This window comes from Lampetra fluviatilis, chromosome 6 (assembly GCF_964198595.1).
Source record: "Lampetra fluviatilis chromosome 6, kcLamFluv1.1, whole genome shotgun sequence".
In the NCBI taxonomy this organism is placed as follows: Eukaryota; Metazoa; Chordata; class Hyperoartia; order Petromyzontiformes; family Petromyzontidae; genus Lampetra; species Lampetra fluviatilis.
Window position 1 is genome coordinate 81,523 of NC_136280.1, and position 16,624 is coordinate 98,146.

At 54.0% G+C, this 16,624-nt stretch overlaps 3 protein-coding genes across 4 annotated transcripts in view; 1 reads left to right on the forward strand and 2 right to left on the reverse strand.

The window, feature by feature from the left end:
* LOC144932940 (membrane-associated phosphatidylinositol transfer protein 2-like) overlaps positions 1-7,706 on the reverse strand; it is a 48,841-nt gene extending 41,135 nt beyond the window's left edge. The window contains exons 1-3 of the mRNA XM_078857340.1: positions 7,611-7,706; positions 2,751-2,828; positions 2,296-2,379 (exon numbers count right to left, since the gene is read on the reverse strand). Coding sequence (XP_078713466.1) covers positions 2,296-2,379; positions 2,751-2,828; positions 7,611-7,706 — 258 coding nt within the window. The remainder of the gene's footprint in view (positions 1-2,295; positions 2,380-2,750; positions 2,829-7,610) is intronic.
* A 489-nt stretch (positions 7,707-8,195) lies between these two features.
* On the forward strand, positions 8,196-11,184 carry MTRFR (mitochondrial translation release factor in rescue). The gene is made up of 2 exons (XM_078857373.1): positions 8,196-8,674; positions 9,670-11,184. The coding sequence occupies exons 1-2, from the start codon at positions 8,378-8,380 to the stop codon at positions 9,883-9,885; spliced, it is 513 nt and encodes a 170-aa protein (XP_078713499.1). The 5' UTR covers positions 8,196-8,377; the 3' UTR covers positions 9,886-11,184.
* Positions 11,156-14,795, reverse strand: CDK2AP1 (cyclin dependent kinase 2 associated protein 1). Of its 2 annotated transcripts, none has more exons than XM_078857374.1 (4): positions 14,300-14,795; positions 13,198-13,349; positions 12,051-12,189; positions 11,156-11,530 (listed from the first exon to the last, which is right to left on the reverse strand). In XM_078857374.1, the coding sequence occupies exons 1-4, from the start codon at positions 14,352-14,354 to the stop codon at positions 11,463-11,465; spliced, it is 414 nt and encodes a 137-aa protein (XP_078713500.1). In that variant the 5' UTR covers positions 14,355-14,795; the 3' UTR covers positions 11,156-11,462. The 2 variants fall into 2 exon arrangements, with proteins under 2 accessions (XP_078713500.1, XP_078713501.1); XM_078857375.1 differs by having other exon boundaries at positions 12,060-12,189; positions 14,300-14,791.
* Between the last annotated feature and the right edge of the window lie 1,829 nt (positions 14,796-16,624).

Sequence of the window (16,624 nt, forward strand, 5' to 3'; positions counted from 1 at the left end):
TATTTCTTCAACCCCACACAAGAATGCAAAGGAACCGGTCTGTGCACTGTGCGGCTGAGCACCCACCGTGCATCCAATACACGACACACACACCACATATACTGTATAACAACAAACACAAACACGCCGTGTGTAACCAACACTAAACACATACCACAGATACAATGCACTCAATACATACAATACACACCAACATTATATATCTATATGCACACACACTCATTCGAGTTGTTTTTCCTCTTGCTTCATTAGTGTAGGGGACTTTATTTCAAATGTTTTTATTTTATTATTTCGGTGCCCAAGGCCACTCTTGCGAATGAGACTTCCATATCCTCTTCTTCTGAGTTCTCACCGTCTGGTGATACAAACTGGATTTGACAAGCTCCTCACACCACATCAAACCCCACACGCACATCCACCATCACTCCCACACTGAAAGCATCCTATTGGACCCGAACATCCCTGCTGATTAATGTCCCATCTCACGCCTCATTTACTGTGAGAAGACCTGGAAAGGGTCATCTTCTCCCAGCTCTCCAAACCTCTCTACCTTCATGGTCTCCACCACCCAGAACAATCTGCCACCAAGGCCGTCCTCCCGATACCGCTCTCCTGCCTGTGGTGGGAGGCTGCTCTGCTGAGAACATGGATCCCCCTCCTCACTGGGTTCGCACCCACACGCGTCTGCTGCTGCTGCTGATGGCACCACGGACCGCCTCTTCCTCGGCAGGCGTCCCTACATGACGAAGTGGATTCCACACATCCCCCGTGTAGCCTTTACCAGACTGCTGGGGCAAGCCCTGTTAGTAAGCACCTATGAAGGCTGGCACGGCTAACAAGGGGGTGATTTAGCCAACACCACACCAAGCCGCCTTTCTCTCCCAAGTGCTGATGTTTACACACCGCACCAGGTACTGACTCGACCTAGGGGAGGCCCAAGACCAGTTCATATATTCGCCACTGTTATTAATCTTGAGGGGGAATTAAACTCAGGTCGCCGGGATCGTAGTGCAATGCGTTAACTACTCCACTGCTGCTCCCCACTTACACACAAAACACGCCCCTTCACACACACCATACATACCTGTACACAACACAATTTCACACATACCCACACAAAAGCAAAGATCCCACATATAGCCTTAATAGACTGTTGGGGCAAGTGCTGTTAGCCAGCTCCGAAACATAGCACACATACACACCATCACATACACACCATCACACACCCACATCACATGAGACGCACCCACCATACGTCACACAGCACATACAGCATGTTGTTGAATATCTGCCACGCAAACCACCAGAATACATTACCGTAGTAAGGCCGCCTGGCATGAACTCAAACCGAAACACCGTCCCAACGGAACGCAGTGCGAGCCACGTTGACCCCAAGCCAACCCCCCCACGCCGTCACACAGCGACCTGCTGCTCGTCCTCGCCGCCAGCCGCTGTCACGAGCCTCTCGCACGTCCAATTCCACACGCTCCAGAATCGTGTCATTTTCTCCCGAGCCGCACACACCGGCTCGTGATGAAAATAATAAAATAACGTCCCATTTATAACGTACACAGAATTGGTGCCACATCAAGCCACTAACGCAAGCGAGGGGCGTGGATTGTCGTCATTCTAGCAGCATGTCAGCGTTTACTCTGCAGCACAGCAAAGAATGCTGGGCAGCTTCTTGCACCAGTGATCTGGGAGCATTTTTTTGGCTAAATATGGCCTAAGGCGAGGAGCACCGAACGCCGTGTCGGCATGGCAGTGGTGGGAGGAAGGGATGGTGTCGGCTCCACTCCCATTTTGTGCTGCCACCGGTGAACTCGACCCGCATGTCTATCGAGGTCTCCCTGGTTGAGAGGAGGATGTGTGCGTGTGTGCGTGCGTGCGTGGACGTGTAAGATTAGGTGGAAGCAGGAAGACACATCTGTCTAAACATGGGCGTGTATTCATGTCTGGGCAGTGGCTGTGTGCAAGTTAACTTACGTAAGCGGACTCGAACACGTGCACGCCACACGCACGCTTTCGCACGCGTCCGCACGCGTTCGTGCGTTCGTGCACTCACGCCGACCGCGACTCCCCGTGAGTGCACAGAGCAACTAGGAGATGACCAAGCCCCGGGTTAGCCCAGGAGGAATCTCAGAAGCTCGTCGTGAGTGCAGCGTCTGTCCTTCTTAAACACCGCTTGAATTATACATGCAGTAATATGCATTACAAGACATTGGCTAAGTCTACATGAATAATGTATCCGGTTCACCTTGCCCATAGGCTCCAGGTGCATTATTTAAATGGAACCGGGGCCTGTGACACGTGCCCGTCACGGGAGGACGCGGCACTCGAACGCATCACCCCGAGCCCAGAAGCGCCACTGCGCTCCTCCTGTTGACGACGGTGCAACGGGTGACGGAGGAGCCAGCGTCGGGCGTCATTTCAGAACGTACCCTCACGCCTCCGAGACGATCCTCCAAAACACGTGGAATAAAAATAGCACCAGCAATTCTGGTGTCCAGGCCCCGTGCTCTCCGATAACGACGCCATCCGTCGCCCTCGTCTCCCGATGCCACGGCTCCCCCTCCTCGGGTCCACATCTCGCCACAAATCCTCCGTGAAAAATGCCACCAACGACGAGGCAGGCAGCCGGCCGCCTCAGCCGCCTTTCTCTGCTCACAAGGTCACCGCTGCGGCAGTGCACTCATTGTTAATGCGTTTCTAAAGCGGGAGATTATGAACCTTGATCATTTGAACTGTACTGTGTTCCTAGGAACCCTGTAGTGAACCAGGAAGGCAAAGGTCTGCAGGTCCCCATCGGCGCCGTGCAGAGCGGCCGCCTGGAGGCGGTGGTTACGCGCGGCCACGTCACACGAGCATCACCCGGTGGTCGCCATGGAAACCTCGGCTCAGAGGCAGCTGCGAGAAGCTGTTGCAGGAAAACACCCCCGAGCAGAACGCCCCCCCCCGCCCCCCACAGAGACAGCGGCCACACACACACAAACCCACGGGCACCACACACATCCACAATTGCATGCACGCGCCCCCCGTCTAGCGAAATCCCCAAGTGGTGGTCCTCCTGGTCCCCGTGGGTAGGTTGAATACCCACGGCCACCGATGGGGCCACTGCCCACTCACGCAAGCAACCACTAATCCACTGGCCACTGTAATCCTTAGCAGTTACCAAGGACAGTGCTCACACGCACATACGTGCATGTGCACACACTCACGTGACGCTAACCCCTTCTGAGGACAAATAATGTTCAAAGAGACGGCATCATATACAATCACGTGGATGAGAGTGCAGTCATCATTAACCTTGCTCTGACATGCCCTCCCATCACACCTGCACCCATCACAGCTGCCCACCCATCATGCAAAAGGTGGGGAAATGACAGGTGCCAGAGGCGAACGAATAAGCAAAGCCAAATTTGCACTGGATTTTCTTGAAGACAGCTCTGCAATTCCAGAGCTGGTTCCCCACAGCACCAGGAGGTAACACAAGCTGACGGTCGCTCCATCAGCGAGGACAAGCACGGTTCTCGACAAACATTTAAAGTGGCTGCACATGCAGCGCTGTGGCACCAGTCACTGCCATTCCCCACAGAAATGCACGAGGTTGCAGTTTGTGCAAATTTAGTAATGTTTATTGCAATGTATTTTTAACTTGGTTATAGAAACACTGGCAAGTTAGAATGTTATTGGTGAAAACGCAAGAACCATTCTGTGTTTTTTGGTGTACGCAGACCGCAGTGTTTACATCGTCAGCTTTTGAGCCCAGAAGATGCCATTCCCTTACTGACCCCTTGTCCATTAGCATAATTGCCTCTTGGGACCTAATAGAGCTTAATCGGGGCGCAGCGCCTGATCCCACGTGCACGTAGGCCCCAAATGCAGAAGGGCCTCCATGCAAGATGACGTAGCGAGTCTCCCTAGCATTCTGCAGATGCATGGGCCCTCTCGGGTCCCATGCTGTAGTTGAGACGACCAAAAGGGAGGTCATTAGAACCAGGGTTGAGCAAGTCACCGGCCGCTCTACGAGCTCGTTTTACAGTCGCAGCGAGGTTAAACATTAAATTGGTCAGAGTAGCGTGCTGGACCATTTCCAGGACACAGTAGCAATCATCCGGCGTGGTAAGTGGGCGCCACAGCTGTCGCTCTGGCACAGGGTCAAACACGCGGGGGCCGCACGTGGGTTTACACGAACAGCGGTAGGTACTGCAGTGCATTAACACTGTCATCGTGCCTAAAATGTTAGCCCATGTATGAGGCTCAGAGCGATTGGGCACGACCACCATGATGATCACAACAACCGTAAAAACCCCACACTCCTCCTCCTCCCGGGACACATTTCAGGAACTCGGCCAATGCATGTATGTATATATGTTCAACTTTTTTAGTACCGTACGTAGCCAGTGTTATGTGACACGGAAACAAGATCGCTACGCATTCTCCAGGACACATCTGTCGTGAGCTGCGTCTGGCTATAAATAACGGCAGAATTTTGATTTATGTTAGTTTCTACCACAACAACCCAATCCAAATGTTCACTATAGCTGGTCCAAAATACCACAGCCCAGGTTATTTTCTCCCATCTCCATGGTCTCACTATACCAGCTTCCATTCACGACGGTGTGGACGACAATATCTTTGAGCTCACATTCAAATTCATCCACGGCCTTGACCCTCCTCCTCACTACCCCTGCAGCCTCCTCCACTGCATGTCCTAGCAGCTCCCTCTGGTCCATCTGCTCCACGAATTCTGGCCACCTTGTTTCCAGGATCCACTGCTTTGCCATTTGTGGAGGCTGTTTTAGCTGTAAGTCTCTGCGAGTGTATTTGCCTTAATGTGGGTATTTGCGTCTCTCGTGAATATACTTGCCTCTGGGTTGGTGGGTTGCTCCTTTAACCACGACACTCCCCCCATCCTCTGGAACTCCCTTCCCAGGCAACTCCGCCTGGTCCTCTCTCTTGATTTCAAGTCTCTCCTCAAAACGTCTTCGTTTAATCCTGCCTTTTGGACCCCATTAATTGCTTCCTTTTGGTGAGTGGATAAGTGAATAGGTGAACGTGTGGGTAAGTGGATGGGCATGTGGATGAGTGTGGGGTAGGTGTGTAGGTGAATGGGTGTGTGAGTGAGCGTGTGGGCTTCGCTAGGTATGTTGAACTTCTTTCGCACGTCGCCTACCGTGCTCATCGGAGGTGCAGGACAACAAACCCAGCGACCCGAGTTCGATTCCCACTTATGGGCAACACCAGTGACAATTATCTGAACCGGTCCTCGGCCTCCCATAGGTCGACTCAGCCTCAAATGAGTACCTGGTGTGGTGTGTAAACAACATCACTTGGGAGACAAAGGCGGCCAGGCGTGGTGCTTGCCACCCACCCCCTCATGTGCCATGCCGGCCTTCATAGGTGCTCGCTAACAGCACTTGCCCCAGCAGTTTAAGGCTATAGGGGGACATTTGGCATTGGTGAGTGGGCAAATTGCTCTCAAAATCTCTGACTTAGTCGCCTGCTTACACGTGGAAGTCTCTGGTTGAAGAGGCGTCCACATAAGCGATTCAGTTACATGCCACGAAGTTGTGCAACTTACTGCTCAGGTGTCAACCTGCCAATTTACATCCCTGACAAGTCAAGTCCTGCACCCAGCTCACGCGTCCATGAGTCAGCTCAGGGCGGCTCAGCAACTATGGGCCGGCTACACCAAGCAGCAGGAGGAGCAGCAGCAAGAGGATGAGGAGCAGCAGGAGGAGGATGAGGGGATGCCTCTGCAACAGCACGGGGCCTTGCACCGTCCACTGCTGCTGGTTGCTCTCAGCGAGGGGGCGCGGGTCCCCAACTCTCAATTTACAACAACAAATCGGCACCTGATTTTGCTCCGGTTCCACAGCGATAACCCTGGACCTGGCGGCCTCCCACTTACAGCTCTAATCTGATTACGCGGCCATAAACTTCACTTTAACAGCCTAACAGCCTCGCGTCCCATCACTCACACCGCGCTCGACCACTCTCACACACATTCACCTCGCTCCCACGCATCCCCATGCACCCACCCCTCACACAACGCGATTCACTCTCCACGCCAGTCCCGCACAGAATTCACACCTCAACGCCAATTCCCAGGAACGCCTCCTGACCACCCCCCCCCCCAGGTCGCCCCCTGTATGTCAGATGCCACAGGTCCCCCTTGTTTCCTAGGTCCCCCCGACTTCCAGGAGGTCCCAGGTCCAACCCTGACCTCCCAGGTCCAATCCTGACTTTCCAGGTCCCCACTGGCTTCACAGTCCCCCCCCCCCCCCCCAGGCTGACTCCAGCAGACAGCGACAGGACACGGCGGGGGGGGGGGGCTCTCTATGGCCCCACGGCTCCGCCACGCGTGGACGAGACGATGGGAGAGACGCTGGGGACAGGGGCCGCGCCTGTCTTTCCTGTGAAGGAATGATGACCCCCCCTGTGAGATGATGACCCCCCCTGTGAGATGATGACCCCCCCTGTGAGATGATGACCCCCCCGTGAGATGATGATGACCCCTGTGAGATGATGACCCCCCCCTGTGAGATGATGACCCCCCCTGTGAGATGATGATGACCCCCCCCCTTGTGAGATGATGACCCCCCCTGTGAGATGACCCCCCCTGTGAGATGATGACCCCCCCTGTGAGATGATGACCCCCCCTGTGAGATGACCCCCCCTGAGATGATGATGACCCCCCCTGTGAGATGATGACCCCCCCTGTGAGATGATGACCCCCCCTGTGAGATGATGACCCCCCCTGTGAGATGATGACCCCCCCTGTGAGATGACCCCCCCTGTGAGATGACCCCCCCTGTGAGATGATGACCCCCCCTGTGAGATGATGACCCCCCCTGTGAGATGATGACCCCCCGTGAGATGATGACCCCCCCTGTGAGATGATGATGACCCCTGTGAGATGATGACTCCCCCTGTGAGATGATGACCCCCCCTGTGAGATAATGACCCCCCCTGTGAGATGATGACCCCCCCTGAGATGATGATGACCCCCCCCTGTGAGATGATGACCCCCCCTGTGAGATGATGACCCCCCCTGTGAGATGACCCCCCCTGTGAGATGATGACCCCCCCTGTGAGATGATGATGACCCCCCCTGTGAGATGATGACCCCCCCTGAGATGATGATGACCCCCCCTTGTGAGATGATGACCCCCCCCTGTGAGATGATGACCCCCCCCTGTGAGATGATGACCCCCCTTGTGAGGGGATGACCCCCCCTGTGAGATGATGATGACCCCTGTGAGGGGATGACCCCCCCTGTGAGATGATGACCCCCCCTGTGAGGGGATGATGACCCCCCCTGTGAGGGGATGATGACCCCCCCTGTGAGGGGATGATGACCCCCCTGAGGGGATCAATCCGTGCATGTGGCGATCAGCGGCCCTGACCCACGTAGGAACGGCATCCCTGCTCTCCGGACTCTCCTCTTCCATCTCCGCTCCTCCCCCACCTCCTCCTCCACTCTACCAACACCAAAACCCCTTTCCTGTCTCCCAATGGCTGCTGCCCCTACAGCCCGCGCCCCCCGCTACCCGCTACTCCACCACCGCCGCCGAGCCCCGTTATGATGGTGGCCGTCCACGTACCGAGATCCCGGGGCCGCGCCTGACCGCCTGGAGCGACCCGCGCCTCCCGGGCCCCCAACCCGCGGGGCCCGAGCGCGGAGCGGCCCCGGCCGCCATTTCAAGCCGCAGGCTCAGGGATGGCTGCCGCTGATGATGCTGCTGCTGATGCTGATGCCGCTGCTGATGATGCTGCTGATGCAGATCCCGCTGCTGTTTGTCGGGGCGGCCCCGCTCGGCGGCTCCAGCCCCGACTCATTCAGGCGGGGACTGAAAGCGACGGGGATAGAAAACTCCCTCTAGTGGTGCAAGTGTGTGCACTCACCCAGCGTGCAGAACACACCCCCCCCACTCACTCCCCCACCACACACAACACTCACCCCCACCCGCAACACTCACCACGCAGTACACTCACCATACGGTACTCACCACACAGTACACTCACCATACAGTACACTCACCACACAGTACACTCATCACGCAGTACACTCACCACACGGTACACTCACCATACAGTACACTCACCATACAGTACACTCACCATACAGTACACTCACCACGCAGTACACATGTTTGTGTGACGTCACGTCCGTCCCGGCGGTTGTTTCCGGCAGGATTCTTAGGTTCCCCGAACTGGTTTCCCCAACCTGTGGTCGGCAGTCTCCAAGTCTCCCTCCCGCGTCTCGCGGCGTCTAACCAGCGCCCTTCTCTCCCCGGTGGTGTCCCAGTCCCAGCGGTGTATCTGTCGCAGGCTGATCTAGCCACGTTATCGGTGACCGGAGGTGGCCTCCATGCCTCCCCGCATTCTTTGGTGGGGCCCTTTGGCCTCCTGCCGCGCCGTCTCCTCGTTCTTCAGCTTCTGTTCCGTCGCGGCCCGGGGCTCGCGGGGGGCCCCCGTGTGGGCCCCCCTCGGCCCCCGAGGGCCGGGGGCCCCCCGAGGGAAGGCGTCAGGGCCGAGGTTGGAGGAGCTGCGCGAGGAGGAGCTGAGGGAGCAGTTCGTGCGCGGGAGCGGCCCCGGGGGCCAGGCCACCAACAAGACAAGCAACTGCGTGGTGCTCAAGCACCTGCCCTCGGGCATCGTGGTCAAGGCACGCACGGCCACCCCCCCACCTCTACTCTGACAGGGGCTCTCTCGCCTGTGACATCGGTGCATGGTAGTTGGCACCGGTGTGTCCGTGTGTGTGGTGCATGGTAGCGTGTTGTGTATCGGTAGATGTTCGTGTCTATTGGTCACCACACACAAACGCGCTTGTGTGAGGAGCGGTAGTGTAGCGGTTCGCGCTACGTACCCGGCAACCCGAGTTGGATTCCTGTTCACGGCCAATACCAGCGACGATGATATGAACTTGTCCTGAGCCTCAAATGAAAACCGCGTGCAGCATGTCAACAGTCCATTACAGCTATACGGGGGGATCTGTGGCAGTGTTTCGTGCACAGTTGCATTAACTCTAAGCCTGCAGTACGAGTTGGTGTGACCGGCATTGACCTCTACTGGACATGCTAATTGCAGGACACGCCGCACCATCAGCCCCACGAGCAGCATTGGGGGAGGACGCAGGCAACCCACTCACCTGGCCAGGGAAATTATCGGCTCTCCTGTCCACTTCCTGGCCACCGAAACTTAACCGCAGGCCACACTGTCAATCCAACCTAAAAACTTAGTCCAGGTATCTCCTATACCCACTCTTGACTCAGACCATGATCCCTTTCTCTGGGGTCAATAAAATGACTGCCATTTGTATATAGAACTTCATTTCGCACCATACGCAGCCAACAAACTTTGTGGGAAGCTAACAGTGGTTGTCCTGAATATTCTCACCCAGCCATAGGAACGTGGAATGTCCATCACTGGCTCAGGGCTGTAAACAGGAGAGAAGCACTGCCGTAATGCTCATTTAATTAACAACTAAATTTGACTCTTGAAACTGCTGATGGGTGTCGCTCGTGACGTTTGCTCAGGTTTTTATGTCGTCAGTAGCCTGCTGTAGGTGGCACGATAGCTCGTAAGAGCAGACGTACGAGCCTCGGCGAGAGGAGGAATATTGGATGTGGTGTGAAACGATGGCTTGCGTGCACCCCACAGTGCCACCAGACACGCTCGCTGGAGACCAATCGCAAGCTGGCACGCGGGATTCTGCGCGCGAAGCTGGACGAGCACACCCATGGGGACGCGAGCGCCGTACGGCTGCAGCGGCTGGAAGGCCAGCGGCAGCGCGCCGCTGCCAAGGCGATCAGCCGTCGCTCGCTCGAGCGCAAGCGGGCATTCCAGTCGCTCGACCCAACCAGCACGAGCCCCTGACGGCACCTGCGCTGCCGGGATGTCACTGTGGGCAATGAGGCCACAACGTCCAAAGAACTTGATTGAGAAGTATATTTTAAGGCAATGTGATCTCCAATATCCCAAATCTCAGAAAAGCATAGGAACGGCTAAATCACTTACAATTCAGTCTCTAAAGGTTGCACTTGATTTGCCGTATGTGAGAAGAAGAGTGAATAGTTCACTGGTCAACGCAGAGAGTGGGGCAGCCTATGAGAGCAACATCTCTGAAGAAGCACCGCCGTGTAGCCATGAACTGCGCTGGATAGGAACCGCCACAGTAGTCTGTCCTCGGTGAGACGCGAGACAAAATGTGTTGCGACCCCGTGACATTGGAAACAATCGGCCACGTGCGCTTGCGTCGCAGTCCAAATTTGAGAATGACCGGCAAATTCCAGTTGAGAAACAGCAACAGCCGTCCCCGACTGCGTCGCAAGCTTGCGAGAGGTGGCGGCGACGTGGAGAGGGAGGCCTTCATGCAGCAGTGGATTGCTCGTGGCTGATGATGAAGGCATAAAACTTAAAAGTTGGAGCAATTTATTTGTATGGTTAAGGGCATTATTTGATAACGCATTTGAATATTTACGTAATTCACTTTTACCGCATAAGGATATTGGAACTGCTAAAGTGATGCCAACAAGGGAGATATCTGGTCTGAGCCCTCGGACTTAGGCTGTTGCCTTGCTTTGGAGTTATTGCATAACCATGTTGGATATTTACCCAGGAAAATATCACCAAGTCAAAAGACCTTTGCAGGAGGGTCCCTGTATCAGGATTTGATCCCAATGTATTGCATGTGTTAGAAAACTGGAGCCAAAATTGAAAACCCATACGGGGAGGGGTAACGCAGAATAGTGCAACTTCGTGGCCAACCTTATGGCCCCAAGCCCCCTTCTGGCCAGACCTGCGTATCCTCTAAAATATGACAAAATCATGCACATTTAATGCAGTGTGATCGTAAGCAAAAGCATAAAAAACAATTACTCATCAGTATTTGCAGTTGTTAGAATATGTACACGTATTACACATGTACTTCATTTCCTTTAAAATTTTCTTAGGTGTTCATGATCGTACATGATATCTCCAAATGTGTCGAAATGGAGCGAAGAAAACAGTCCCATGACGAGTGTATACACAACAATGTCTGTGTAATGTTCTTCGTAATTGTTTATGACCACAATGTTTGCAACTTGTTTGTGATTCAAGCAATCCAAAACATGCAGAAAAATAACGACTCTTCACACCTTGATGCAACAGTGAAATAAAAGGAACGTTTGAAAGTATTACTTTATTTTGCAAAAGGTGTTGTATAAAAATGAGACAGACCGGGCTTAAATTACACAACCCTAATTAACACAACATCCACGGTGGTCGGCAGTCGCCTCTCAAGGCTGCAGGAGCTCCGAGCTGGTACCACGTGCCATCTGCGAGTGCACTTCCCGCTAAGACGGTAGGGCACCCGAGACCATAAAAAGATTGGCGCTTGTGGCAAGACGTCGTGGAGACGGTGAAAACCGGTACCCAAGTGTGTGCCGAACCTTGCCTCGATGGGCGCTGTTTTAGGAACGCGCGGATCGTTCCGTCTCGGCCAGACACTCGCGCACAAGCGCGCGCGCGTGCATGATGCCTGGAAAGAAACAACAAGATCCCTATTTGCGAGTCCATGGGTTTTTGAGTCTTTGCAAGTCTAATTGTGACGACGGTGGAGTGAAATCCATCGCTCGGATTGCTGATCATGGCCAATCACACACTTGCAGTTGGCTACGAACGGAACCATCTGGCGTCCCCAGATACGAACGAGTGTCTTCTCCAAACTTGCATCGCACAGCTCCAAACTATATTGCTTTCAATAATACACGAACGCAATCCACCCAAGTGGCTCAGCGGTATTGCGAGCGGCTCGCAACTGGAAGGTTCTGAGATCAAAACCTGGTTGGGAAGGGACTGACTTAACCCATCATCAACTCCCTCTGAGGTCAATAAAAAAATGGCATTTTGTGGCAAAGAACTGTTTTGTGCTGTCAGGTTTTCCTCCAGTGTCTCAAGAGACGAGCAAAAATGCCTTCTCACTTCAGCAGGTACTCGCTGTGACTTTACATTTGTGAAGATGCGCGATTGGTGAGTGGCGCTGGCCATGCGAGTCGCACTGTGCTCACCGCGCTTGAGCCGCTCCGTGGCGCTCTTGCTCCCCGCGTACGTGGGGCGGATGTCGCGGCCCAGCTCCTCGATGACGGCCAGCAGCTCGGCGTATTTGCTCTGTGGCGGCTGCTGTGGGCCCCCTCCAGCCTCAACACACGCGGTCAACACGCGCGTGTGAGCAGCACACCAACCATTCCACATCCCCCAACCCCGCGTGGCGACCGGAGCTCTTTGGCCGATGCACACCACCACCAGCTCAATAACTGTGGCCATGTTTTGTCTTTCAGACAACCGACTCCATTGTGTGTTGAAAAATCGGATTTGCCTGCAAACATGTTTTTGTTGCAATCGGTTCTCAACTGATCGATTTACTCATTGGACTCGCTGGCCGCTGCCAACCTGCACCTCCGATTAGCATGGTTGGCTACGTACAGTGTGAAAGAAGTTTAACAAACATACAACCTCCATCAATAATTACTGTGTCAGGGCCCATCCGTGCATTAGCAGCCTACAAGTCTATTGGACGTGACCGTCTCCCTCCTTGCCAACCAGCCACTGACGTCCACGAGAGCACATCCCTCGCATGTGCGTGGGATCCAGACACGGAGGGGGGGGTGTGACGTCACTATGACGTACGCGCACCTGGCAGGCAGACAGGAATCCAGGGCGGAAGTTATCCAGCAAAACTTGTTTCTCTTATCGTATAAAACTGCTCTAAAAGCGCAGTCATTGTATTTATTTAAAGGGCATGAGAATGCCGAACTTGCGTGTTACCGACCGATCTAAATAGCTGTGAAATGGGCAATATAAATTATTTGGTTCTTTCGGTTAAGTCACGTCTAAAGATAAAATAATAAATTAAATTATTTAATTTAATTTATTATTTTATCTTTAGACGTGACTTAACCGAAAGAACCAAATAATAATTCCTGCAGTCACGAAAGTTCTAAAATTAAGATTGGGCAATATAAAATTCGGTGTCTTGTGAAAAAAAACGCTCACATTGACTTGCCGGAGAGCAGATCCATTCGTGACCCGCGACTATGAATCGGTTTGGCAGCCTTGTGACGCATTCGGCCAGAGGTAATTACAGAGGTCAAACTCCGAATTGTGATGAGGAATGACCCGTCAGGGTCCGCGTCACCAGGGACTCACCACGGAGAGGTACCCCAGAGAGGGGGGGCCGTAGTCGCTGAAGAGGGGGCGAGGGAGCGGCTGCGCCGCGGGGCCTGGGGACGGGACACCGCCCCCCCCCCCTGCAGGGAGACCACGAGAACCAGGACCAACCGCACTCACCAACCACGTCTCTAAATGTGGAGGGAAAAACCGGAGGACCCGGAGAAAAGTCAACGCGGACCACGGGAAGAACACGCACACCCCAAATACACAACAGGCGTCAGGTTCGGGATCTCACCCACGCGTCCTGCATAACAGGCGAGGGAGTTCACATCCCGCCACTCAACATCCACCAGGCGTCCCACACTCACCAACCACCACCATCACACCAATCACCACCATCACACTCACCAACCACCACCACCACCACCACACTCACCAACCACCATCACCAATCACCACCACCACACTCACCAACCACCATCACCAATCACCACCACCACACTCACCAACCACCACCACCACCACACTCACCAACCACCACCACCACCACACTCACCAACCACCACCACCACCACACTCACCAACCACCACCACCACCACACTCACCAACCACCACCACCACCACACTCACCAACCACCACCACCACCACACTCACCAACCACCACCACCACCACACTCACCAACCACCACCACCACCACACTCACCAACCACCACCACCACACTCACCAACCACCACCATCACCACACTCACCAACCACCACCACCACCACACTCACCAACCACCACCACCACACTCACCAACCACCACCATCACACTCACCAACCACCACCATCACACTCACCAACCACCACCACCACACTCACCAACCACCACCATCACACTCACCAACCACCACCACCACACTCACCAACCACCACCACCACTCACCAACCACCACCACCACACTCACCAACCACCACCATCACACTCACCAACCACCACCACCCACCACCACACTCACCAGCCACCACACTCACCAACCACCACCACCACACTCACCAACCACCATCATCACACTCACCACCCACCACCACACTCACCAACCACCACCACACTCACCAACCACCATGATACTCACCAACTCTCCCACTCTCACCTTGACTGTTCACCGGGAGAGGCGCGGGGGACGATGAGTTGGGCTTGAACGACATCGCAGCGCAGAGCCGGGGCGAGGCGGACGATGATGAAGGCGTCAGATGATGAATAATGGGAGAGAATGAAATGTGGATGGGATAGTGAGACAATGGTAATGAAGCGCGAATCGTGGAAAAGCTGGGTTATATTGTTGCTGCTGATGTTGTTGTTGATGATGCTGTTGTTGATGCTACGGCTGTTGTTGTTGATGATGCTGCTGTTGTTGATGATGATGCTGCTGTTGTTGTTGCTACGGCTGTTGTTGATGATGCTGCTGATGTTGTTGATGCTACGGCTGTTGTTGATGATGCTGTTGATGCTGCTGCTGTTATTGTTGTTGATGCTACGGCTGTTGTTGATGTTGATGATGCTGCTACGGCTGTGGGTGTCGCTGGCCCCGCAAAGCCCCCGGGTCTCGGCTTTGTCGCCGGTAGAAATGGCGGCGTGACCCCGGAAGTCGGCGCGGGGTCCGCGGGAGAGGAAACGAAGCTGGGCACGAGGAGGAGAGGAGAGGGAGCGGAGGACGACGCGAGGGGCAATGAGGAGAGGGACTGACATTTAATAAAAATAACAGAAGTGAAACTCCGAGGCACGCGTTCAGGGTTTATCTTCCGCTTCCGGGTGGCCCCACCCCCCCGGGTGGCCCCACCCCCCACGTGGCCCCACCACCCTGTGGGATTTAAACCTCGCACGGGGAGAGGCAGCGAGCTCCAGGGAGCGCTCTTTGAGGTGGTTTTGGTTTCCTCTTCCACGTTGGCCAGGACACGTATTGGAACAGGTCTCCCACTCTACCCCACCACACGCGGCCTGCCGATCAAACACTGCCAGGAAACCATTTGGACACCGCGGCAGACGGGGTGAAGTGTGAGGGGGGGGGGTTAAATAAAGAAGAGTTGGCTGACTGTGTTGTGATCTGTAGTTGTTAGATGATCAGTGACGATGAAACGAAACAAGCCTGGTATAGAGTTTCTCTGGGCCATTTGGGAAGAGGCGGCATGGAAACATGGAGCGTTTAAACCCTCGCGCATTTAACAGTGCCTGTTGGAGGCCCCCTTACACCAGCGTAGGCCTCGGCAAGGCAAGGTAAAAACAACGAGCCTACCTTTTACCCTTACCCCATACAAATTACCCGATTACATGGTAATTACTGCGGTACTACTACACATGAAAAAGGTTTAACACATTCCTGCGGAGGGAGCTGGTAGGAACGTTGGGTTGCTCGGTCAATGGCCAGGGTCAACGGCGGCGTGGTGTATTCCGCAAATATGGCCGACTGAGGGCATATAGTTGTATCCTCAAATCTTGTAACTCAATTGTAACCCACTTCCCAATGTGGTATCGACTGCAAACTTGGTATACTTATGTCATACTGATGACAACACTATATTCTATCATAAAAATAAAACATTTAAGCATTATTTTTTATGTTATGCTTCAGCTTGGGTCAAATTGTCCACGGTCAATTGACGGCTGTAATTGGCCATGCTCCCTTACGTTATGGCGAGCTTCGGGGACCACTTCCTGGAGTTCTGCCATTACTAGTACATTTAATAAAAGCGTGTTTTAAAAAGTTTTTAAAAAATATTACTTATTAAATGGAGGCCACGGACTGCGCCACGGAGCTTTTAGCGGTAAACAAGGCACCGTATTTACCTTGAAATACTTCGCGCTACCTTTACCCTACCGGGTAATTCTTCCGAGCTACCTTTACCCTACCCTTTACCTTACCCCTTGGCATGTCGACACCTTTACCCTTTTACCCGGTAAAAAGGGTAAATTACCTTGCCGAGGCCTACACCAGAGAGACCTTGGCTCCTCTCGAGAGGGCTCGCCTGGTTAATAATACAAATTGTAACATGCACAATATTTCAGACATAAGTGAGGCACGGAGCCAAGCGATGTCACTCTAAAGCCTAGTAAGTGTCTCTACTCTGCAGACTAAACACTGCGGATGTGAAGCAAGGCATTAAATAACCTTCCTTGACATTTGGCCAGCATGGAAAAGTAGGCCAAAAACACCCTCTAGAAGGGCAGGTCGGGTACCGGCTTCTGCGAGAGCCGCTGTGTAGAGCACCACTATGACAGTGATTCACGACTAAGGAGGGTGAACTCGGGAAGGGGGGGGGCAAAGGGACGTTTTGTGGTGCATGGCCCAACCCAGCACCCCCCACCCCCCCAGCGCCGGCCTTGCACGCGGGGCTCACTAGAGCTCGGTCTGGTCGAGGACAAGGTGCACGGCTGCACCTTTATCTGAGAACATACAGACGCACACCATGGGAGCAAAACG

Excerpts from the sequence above, each read along its gene's own strand:
- CDK2AP1 (XM_078857374.1), bottom strand. The coding sequence starts at position 14,354 with ATGTCGTTCAAGCCCAACTCATCGTCCCCCGCGCCTCTCCCGGTGAAC. Across the intron at positions 13,350-14,299 it reads TCTCCCGGTGAACAGTCAAG|AGACGTGGTTGGTGAGTGCG; the intron begins GTGAGAGTGGGA and ends CTCCACATTTAG. Across the intron at positions 12,190-13,197 it reads CTCTGGGGTACCTCTCCGTG|GCTGGAGGGGGCCCACAGCA; the intron begins GTGAGTCCCTGG and ends GCGTGTGTTGAG.
- MTRFR (XM_078857373.1), top strand. The coding sequence starts at position 8,378 with ATGCCTCCCCGCATTCTTTGGTGGGGCCCTTTGGCCTCCTGCCGCGCC. Across the intron at positions 8,675-9,669 it reads CCTCGGGCATCGTGGTCAAG|TGCCACCAGACACGCTCGCT; the intron begins GCACGCACGGCC and ends TGCACCCCACAG.